Source organism: Peromyscus californicus, unplaced genomic scaffold, assembly GCF_007827085.1.
Source record: "Peromyscus californicus insignis strain IS unplaced genomic scaffold, ASM782708v3 Scaffold_21__1_contigs__length_65335640, whole genome shotgun sequence".
Lineage (NCBI taxonomy): Eukaryota > Metazoa > Chordata > Mammalia > Rodentia > Cricetidae > Peromyscus > Peromyscus californicus.
Window position 1 is genome coordinate 8,922,490 of NW_026294514.1, and position 9,693 is coordinate 8,932,182.

The window sequence follows — 9,693 nt, forward strand, 5'->3', positions numbered from 1 at the left end:
AATACTAGCAGACCTCTTGGTAGTTAGGAGAACTGGCTAACATGTCAGTGCTCTTTCCTGAAATATTCAAGACTTTTCTCCCTCACACTATGCACCTAACACTTTACTTGGGTGGTAGTTTGTGCTTTTGTGTGCTTGTTTTGAGACAGGTCTCACATGTAACCCTTGGCTGACCTGGAATTTACAATGTACACAGGCTGGCCTCAACTTGTGTGAAATCTTCCTTACCTGGCCTCACGAATACTAGGGTTTCAAGCAGAACCACCACAGTTAAGTTTGGGGTTTGTTGTTGCTGTTGGTTGGTTTTTCTGGAGGAAAGGGTTATTTTGAGACAGGGTCTCACTAGGTAGCCTTGGCTGTCCTTGAACTCAAGAATTTGGCCTGCCTCTGCCTTCTGAGTGCTAGAATCAAAGATGAGTGTGGCTCTGATTTAAGCTTTTGAAGGAATCACAACTACCACTTCTATCAGACTACCACTTCTATTAGACTCTGAAAGGAAATAGATATGAGCAAATGAGACCAGCTACATCAGTATAGTATGACGACCACCTCCATCAAATGACCTCATACACCTGTACAAGAGCGGCATCCTGACCCTCACACATCCAGGAACTCAAAAAAAGAGAACCTCCTGAAGAGCTCAGGACCCGGTTAACTAAAGGACCAGCAAACTTTCACCTGGCCCCTTTACTTTTACAGTTCAAGTCCCTTGTGCTAACATGTGTGGCTTTTTTTATTTCACTAGACAAAGCCTTATCATGTTGCCCAGGTTGACCTCAAACTCCTGGCAATCCTCCTGCCTCAGCCTCCTAAGAACTGGAATTAGATATGGTCCGCCATACTTAGCTCCCAGTTCTTCTGCCCCACTACCACCACTTTACCCAGCTGACTGGTTTCTACTTGGTGGGAATGACATTTTTCTAAATATCTAAAGACTACATCTGCTCCAATTAAGTACAACTGAAACCCCAACATGATTTTTTGTTGTTGTTGTTGTTGTTATTCTGGAGATGAATTCTGATACCTGACATACCTATTGGAAAAAACATCCTTCCCCAGAAAGTACAGAAGACTGATATTAACAATGTAATGAATATGTGAATTATTTGGGTGGCTGACATATTTGACACTGTTTTTAGATAGGGGTTTTCTGTGTTGCCCTGGCTGCCCTGGAACTCAGAGATCCACCTGCCTCCACCTCCTGAGTGCTGGGATTAAAGATGTATGTCACCACCACCCGGCATATTTGACGATTTATTCAAAATAAACTTGGTGGACATGCCTCAGGTTTGTCTAGCACCCATGAAGCACTAGGTTTAATCCTCAGCACCAGAAAAACAAATAAAAGATGGGAAACATCAGTGCTGGAGAGATTGCTCATCAGTTAAGAGCATTTGCTGTGTAGCAGAGGACCCGGGTTCAGTTCCCAGCACCAGTTCCAGGGAACTGATGCTCTCTTCCGAACTCCGTGGGCACTGTATACACATGTTGTGCATACAAGTAGACAACTGTTCGTACTCACAAAATCAATCATGGGAAACATTTAACATACTGTTCATACTTTCAAGGACACAGGAAGAGCAAACTCTTAGGTTAAACCTAGACTGTCACACCTGAGCTAGCGAGGCAGCTTTGTCAAGTTCCTTCACTAGACTACCCTTCTACACTGTTTTTCTGTGCCTGGGATACTGCAGACTCCAGCTTGCAGCGTTCCTTCCTTGATGCTTCCTCTTCATTTTTAGCTTGGATAGGGCCCTCAGATGGTAATTTCCTGACTTTTTTTTTTGAGATAGGATCTCTCCATGTAGTTCTGGCTGACCAAGTGCTGAGATTAAAGGTGTCCACTACTATAACCGGTTCACTGACCTCTTCTGGTCAGATCTGTGGCAGCTATTTTCTTCCAGCCGGAAGCAATTAGTAAGGCAAGAATTCCTCAAATTTTAAAAGGAACCCCAGAAAAAGTTCCTTTCCTCTGCAAACAAACTCTTAGCCTTTTTTTTTTTTTTTTTTTAAGCCAAGGTCCCAATAGATCAAGTGTACATTTTGGCTGACACGGTGTTGCATGCCTTTATTAATCCCAGCAATCGGGAGGCAGAGGCAGGGCAAGAGGATCTCTGTGAGTTCCAGGTCAACCAGACATACATAGCGTCTAAAAAAAGAAAGAAAGAAGGAAAAAAAAAGAAAGAAAGAAGGAAAGAAAAAAGAAAGAAGAGATGGCTCAGTGGTTAAGAGCACTGGCTGCTCTTCCATCCTATGAAGTTTGATTTCTAACACCCACAAGGCGCCTTAGCTCACAACCATCTGTAACTCCAGTACCAGGGAATCTGAAACCTCCTGGCCTCCTCAGGCACTAGGCATGCAAGTGGTGCACAGACATACATGCAGGCAAGCATTCATTTACAGGAGAAAAACATGGGTGGGGTAGGAGTGATTTAGACAGGGTTTACTATGACTGTAGCCCTGGCTGTCCTGGAACCCACTATGTAGACCAGGCTGGCCTCAATTCACAGAAGTTCACCTTCCTGCCTCCCTAGTAGTGGGATTAAAGGTGTACACCAACTACAAGTAGCCAATAAAAACTTTTAAAACATAGTGTATTTTTTCTGAATACCAGAAGACAACTTAATCAATTCTCAAATAATTCTACAGAAAAAGAAATTCAAAAAAAAAAAGAAAGAAAGAAAGAGAAATTCAAAATCATTCCTTTTTTTCTGGCAACCAAAGGAAAACATTACATCAAAGTTTCTCTTTTTTCAGCCACTCACTCAAACAAAACAAACCGGGAAATCTTTCTCAGCTTTGTTTCAGCTCTAATTTTCCAATTTAAGAACTTATCCACAGGAGCCTGACGGATGGCTCAGCAGTTAAGAGTATGTACTACTCTGCAGTACACAGATACTCCCAGCATTCATGTCAGGTGAATCACAATGGCTGTCTTCTAGTTCCAAGGTCTATGATGCCTCTTCTGGCCTCCAAAGGCACTGCATTCACATACATAAACTCATGCATATATCCATAAAGATAAATGCATAAAGTAAAAAAATTAGAGGCAAAACACATTTCTATATGAAATTTTTGTTTAAGTCAACATCTCTTCCTTGTTTTGCCAAAGGCAGCAGTACCTCCAAATTGCTAGACAGTAAGACTGTGCTCACTTCTAACTATACATAATTTAATGCAAAAAATGCCTAAAAGAGCCGGGCGGTGGTGGCGCACGCCTTTAATCCCAGCACTTGGGAGGCAGAGCCAGGCGGATCTCTGTGAGTTCGAGGCCAGCCTGGGCTACCAAGTGAGTCCCAGGAAAGGCACAAAGCTACACAGAGAAACCCTGTCTCGAAAAACCAAAAAAAAAAAAAAAAAAAAAAAAAAAATGCCTAAAAGATAATACTTGATATGACTAAGTCTAGTTCTTATTTTTCAAATCATGGAAAGCATAAGGCACACTGGTCAAGTAAGAAAATAATCAGTTTGGGGACTAGGGACGGCTCAGCAATTAAGAGATCTTGCTGCCCTTCCAGAGGACCAGAGTCCAGTTCCTAGCACTCATGTCAACTTTAGGGGATTAGACACCCTTCTTTACTTTATGGTCACCCAGACACATGTGTGTGTGTGTACACACACACAGAAACATAACACAAGCACATAAAGAATAAATCTTTTAAAAATATTAATAAACAGGTAGTTAAAGAGGGTGTGAGAGATGATTCTAGCAGAAATGTTTGAAAAGCAGTATGGGGATATTGTTCAGTTGCCTAGCATGCATGAAATTCTAGATTTCCTCTCCAACACTACATAAATCAGGCATTGTGGTTCATCCTATAATCCCACCATTAGGGAAGACCAAAAGTTCAAGGTCAGCCATTTGTTATGGTGGTACATGCCTTCAATCCCAACCCTCAAGAGACAGGCAGATGGATCTGTATCAGTTCAAGACCAGCCTGGTCTTCATAATGAATTCCAGGCCACAAATCAAAAAAACCATGTGACAAAAAGAAAAACACAAGAAAATTCAAGGTCACCTTGGGCAATATACCTTATCTCAAAGAGAGAGAAATACATTTGAAAAAAATATGACAACAAGAAAAATCTTCAGTTTGGTTCATTAATGGGCATCAATCACTAGCCTGAGACGAGAACCATGCAGTGAGGCACAAAGGTACCCATCTGAAAAGGCAGCACTTGGGAAGTAGGGGCAGGAGATCAGGAATCTAAGGACAACCTCAGCTACATAGCAGGTCTGAAGTCAATCAGGGCAATGACAGAGACCCTTCAAATAAAACAGAAAAAAGGCCAAAAAAAAAGTAAGGGAACACTTCCACAGAAGGAAGACACAACCATAACCTATTTCTATACAAAAATAGTTATTTACCTTCTAAGATTCAAGTGGTAGCCATTACTTTAAAAATAAACAAGACACAATAAAGAATATGGAAACCACTATTGAGAAATGTTACTCCAGTAAATTTAAATCCAAGTCCTATTCTCAATTACTCCAATAACTTAAGAATGACTGCCTCCAATGAAATTATTCAATGACTTTCTTAAAACACAAAAGACATCTGTGGGATGGAGAGATGGCTCAGCCAGTAAGAATGCTTGCATAGGACCTAAGTTCATTCAAATCCCCAAAAGCCATGTTAAGAAGACTGGCATAGTCATGCATATCTGCAACTCCAGGCCAGAGAAGGAGGGGGATGTTAGGGCGCTGGCGACCAGCATAGCTCCAGGTTCAGTAAGATACCCTGTCTCAAGGGAATAGCCCACCCAACTGTCTCCCTTTGACCTCCATGAGATCTGTGATTGTGTGCACAAGTGGGGGTACCTACACACATACATACGTAACACACATGCATACTTGCATGGATGCATACACATAAACACACACACACACAAAATAAATAGTAACTTGTTACTTGGGGGAAGGAAGATGGCACTTTATTCTATACTCACTGAGAAACCAAAATGAAATCTTGCAGTTTCTAAAGCCTTCCAAATCTGATGCTAAACCAAATTTTCCTCTCAATGCAGAAGGTTCTCAAAACTATAAACTATTTCCTACCTGTCTGACCGAATAGATGTACTAAAACTGAGTTTTAAAATGCCACTTTTCAAAGAAAGGGTATAATTCAATGGTAAATGTTTCTGCAACAAAAACTACAGAATCCTGAGGATTAATCCACAGCTGAAGGGGGGGGGAGGGGAGAGGGGAAGAGATGAAGAGAGGGAGAGAGGGAGAGATCTTAAAGGTATAGTGATACATGCCAAATATCCCAGTGTTCAGAAGCCAAAGAATTCCTCCAAGTTTGAGGCCAGTTTAAGACACAAAGTGAGGCCGGTGGTGCCTTTATTAATGCCAGCACTCCAGAGGCAGAGATAAGCAGACCTCTGACTTGGAGGCCAGAGATCCAGGTCAACCAAGGGTTACATGGAGAAACCCTATCTGGAAAAAACAAAAACAAAACAAAAAACCAAACATACAAAGTAACTAGCCAGCCAGGGGTACACAATCATTTCATTTCAAAACAAAAGAGAAGTCCTGCAAGATGGCTCAGCAGCTAAAGGCACTCCCAGCAAGCCTGAAGACCTCTTCAATCCCAAGATGTCTCTGACTTCCATATGGATAGACGCAAAAATACATAAACACACAATAAATAAATATAAAGAGAAAATTAAAATAAAAAATAAATATGATCCTGTTTATGTGAAGCTTTCCCCATAAAACCATGGGTATGCCTAAGTGGTTAAAAAAGAAAAAAAACACAACACCCTGGGTGTGGATTCACATATACCTACAATCCCCGTACTTAAAAGGCAGAAAATCAGGAGTCAAGGCCAGTTTGGACTACAACAAACCTTTCCCCAAAAGTAATAAAATAAATCCAACATATGTTAATCTATCAAATAAATGTTGATTTAACACCGAATACCTATTACTGACAAGATACTAGCGCTATCAAGGCATATCTAACTCTTGTGTACAACAATATCAGAAGAAAAACTTTACAGAGGTCATTCTGATTAAGGGTGAAGGTGCTTCCTGCCAAGCCTGACAATCTAAGTTCCGATTCCCAGAACCCACATCATGGAAAGAGGAACAGACTCTTGCAAGTTATCCTCTGAACTCTGCAAAGCAAATGTAAGTATAAAAAACTTTCAAAAAGACTATTTTAGCCAGGTGCATGATGATGTACACCTTTGATCCCAGCACTTGGGAAGTAGAGCCAAGTCAATGTCTTAAGAGACCAGCCTAGTCTACCAAGAGAATTCCTGGATAGACGGAACTACATAGTGGAGAGAAGCGATTCTGTCTCAAAAACAAAACAAAGCTTAAGATTAGCCTGATCTGAAACCCTGTCTCGAAAAACCAAAATCAAACAACAACAAAAAAAAAGACTAGCCTGATCTACAGAGTGAGTTCCAGGATAGCCATGGCTAGAGAGAAACCTTGTCTTAAAAAAAGGGGGGGGAGGGGCCAGTGGCGGTGCACACCTTTAGCCCCAGCACTGGGGAGGCAGAGGCATGAGGATCTTTTATGAGTTGAGGCCAGCCTGCCTGGTCTACAGAGCAAGGTCCAGGACAGCCAAGGCTACACAGATAAACCCCATCTCAATGCCCCCACCAAAGACAACTATTATATATTTTTACAGCCAGACATTGGTGGTACACACCTTTAATCCCAGCACTCAGGAGGCAGAGCCAGGAGAATCTCTGTGAGTTCAAGGCCAGCCTGGGCCACAGAGTGAGTTCCAGGAAAGGCACAAAGCTACACAGAGAAACCCTGTCTCGAAAAACAAAAAAAACAAACAAAAAAAAAAAAAAAAAAAGTTTTACTGAGGGCCATAGCCCTCAGGAAAAGCAACTAATTTTGCTCCATGTTCTAGAAATGGCTTAAAGACAACTGTAAAAACCTATATTCTTGAAGGTGGTGATGGCACATGCCTTTAATCCCAGCACTTGGGAGGCAGCAGCAGGTGAATGTCTGAGTTCAAGGCCTGCTTCACAGGGAAACAATCTCAAACAAAACTAAACTAAACAAAACAAACAAAAACTATATTCTCCAGGAAAATGTCATAAGGGAACAAGAGGCCATGCAAATGCTGTATACAGTTCTACTAAAAAGTTATCACCCTGCCAGGCAGTGGTGGTGCACACCTTTAATCCCAGCACTTTGGAGGCAGAAGTGGGTGGATCTCTGTGAGTTCAAAGCCAGCCTGGTCTACAGAGGGAGTTCCAAAACAGCAAGGTCTACAGAGGAACCCTGTCTGGTAGGAAGGAGGGACTATCACCTTCTGACTTGTACCTAGCTGTGACATACAGTACCCCGCTTTCAAACAGCATTTGTACATTTTTATAAAAATACCAATTTTTGCTAATTAACTACAATCAACCAACAAGTTTAGCTGGAGCTTCTACAATGAAAAGGCAAAACCAAACTTTACATTCATCTTAACAGGGGTATGCTACATAGAAGATATCAATAAGCCAACAATCAAAGCTACAAAACACCCATAGACAAATAACATATTAGAGGATGGGACTCCATCTATGCAGCTATGGAAAGGCCATCACGGGCTGCGAAACTTTGCAGTGGGGCTGGCTGCTTTGGCGTCAACCATGATCCTGTCAGTAAACCCCTCCCCCTCACTCCATGCTCTGCAAGCCCAATAAAGTCACTGGTTCCCCAGAATGAAAAAAATAAAATAAATTAAACAACCTACCTCGGACAGAACAAAAACAGAAACATTTTTAAATTTTCTAATTATTTTGCCAACAATGTCTGAGATAGTCTAAAGGCAAAATGAGTAACACCAAAGCATTTCTGGCTTTAAATGTGTCGGTACTTTCAGTTCCTCAAATATCCCAACTATCACCTTTTGGTCCTAATCACTCTCTAGATTCAGATCCAAATTCCTTCCTTACACCCTCTCTTCCTACCACAGCAATGGTTCATTCGCATCTTTCACGAATCACTGCCTTGTTACAAGATGTTCCCAAGGGCTCAGACGTCCTCCCCTAATTTAAAACTGATTGATCCTTTTAGATCAGCGCCGCGTCACCACCTCTCAAAAATAACTAAAGCATAGATTAACGGTTCCGTTAACAAGCTTCTCAGAAAGTACTGGCTTTACTTCTCTGTACACGTTCCTTTGATTTCCTAAGAAAATTAAGATTCACACGTTTCCCTATCAAACTGTCAAATTTCCAATATCCTTACTTTGTTACCTCTAATACTGGACCATAGACACTTAAAAGGGATGTGTTTAGTGGCTCTTAGAAGCCATGTTCTCAGCGTAAATTTTGGTTTCTAAGCCAGGAACCAAGACACAGGGTTTCAACTTCTCACACTTCGATTCCTTCCCGTCTTCTCTGGTTATTTTCTTATGGAATTCCAGGATGATCCTAGCTGTGTTTCCTCTGTCTACCATAAAATGATCAAGTACCCTGAAAGCTTGTGCAACTGAGAAAATCTGCCTTTTTTTTCTTTCTTTCTCCCGTCCGCTTCTCCAACCATCAGTCCTCAAAGAAAAACACTACACGACCGTGATTCAAGGAGTGAGCGGGTGACCCGATTTTATGCCAGAATCATTTCGTGCAAGAACCACCACCCCATCACCTAGCGGCTTGGAGACGCCTGCATCGCCGCGGCTTGGAGTAACAGGCCGGCGTCGAAGCCGACTCCGTTAAGAGCAGCCCGAAAGCGGCTGCCGACAAGACAGGGCTCTCCCCGGTGCAAAACTGCCAACGACAGCGCCCAGGGGGGCGAGAGGGACTCCCCTCCCACGTCCGCCTCCCCACTCCCGCCCCCGGAGTCCTCCCGAGCAAGCCGCTCGAGGGAGGCCCTCGGGTCACCACCCGGGACCTCGGCAACCCCAGCAGCCAGCGCGGAACAAAGCGCCGGTCCCCGAGTGCCAGAGGACGCCATTACGCGGGCAGCGGGGCCTGCGCCGGGCCGCCGAGCAGGCCCCGCCGCGCGGACTCGGCCCAGACCGGAGAGGCCCCGCGAAGACGCCGAGAGCCGGCAGAGCCGACCGCGGCTGGCTGGCGGACGGGGACGCGCGTGGGAGGGCGAAAGCCGCTTACCTTCGTGAGTCTTGGCGATCTTCGCCATTTTGTCCACTCGAACACACAGACGGAACTGGCGCTCCCAAGGACTTCCGCTCGCCGCCGCCGCCGCCGCCGCCACCCACCAACAGAGGAGCTGCGCTCTGAGCGTGCGCACACGGGGACGCAAGCCGCACTATGGCACGGAACTCAACGAACTGCCACCTAGATGGAACCGCGAGGTGCATGATGGGAGTGGGCGGGGCCGGGGCCCGCTCCCGGCGGCTTCCTTTAAAAAGCAGGCGAATCCCCGGAAGGACTACATTCTCCGGGGAACAGCTCCACCCCCAAGGAAGACCCTGTCTAGTCCGGCGGTGGTGGCACACGCCTTTAATCCCAGCACTGGGGAGGCAGAGCCAGGCGGATCTCTGTGAGTTCGAGGCCAGCCTGGGCTACCAAGTGAGTTCCAGGAAAGGCGCAAAGCTACACAGAGAAACCCTGTCTCGAAAAACCAAAAAAAAAAAAAAAAAAAAATGGATTCTACTGAGGCAATTAACAAAGGCTGGGACTGGAGTGGGACAGGAAGATCCAGAGTTCAAGGTCAGCCTCTGCTATGCAACCAGTTCGAAGACAGCCTGGGCTCCCAAAAGC

General features: G+C 44.1%; 1 protein-coding gene across 2 annotated transcripts in view; it reads right to left on the reverse strand.

The window, feature by feature from the left end:
• The window catches only part of Sf3b1 (splicing factor 3b subunit 1), a 51,166-nt gene extending 41,903 nt beyond the window's left edge, over nt 1-9,263 (reverse strand). Inside the window, exon 1 of one of the 2 annotated variants that reach the window (XM_052749467.1) lies at nt 9,082-9,238. In XM_052749467.1, the coding sequence (XP_052605427.1) occupies nt 9,082-9,109 (28 nt within the window). In that variant the 5' untranslated portion in view covers nt 9,110-9,238. Of the gene's footprint in view, nt 1-9,081 lie in introns of both variants that reach the window. The other variant, XM_052749466.1, reaches the window with a different exon arrangement.
• Between the last annotated feature and the right edge of the window lie 430 nt (nt 9,264-9,693).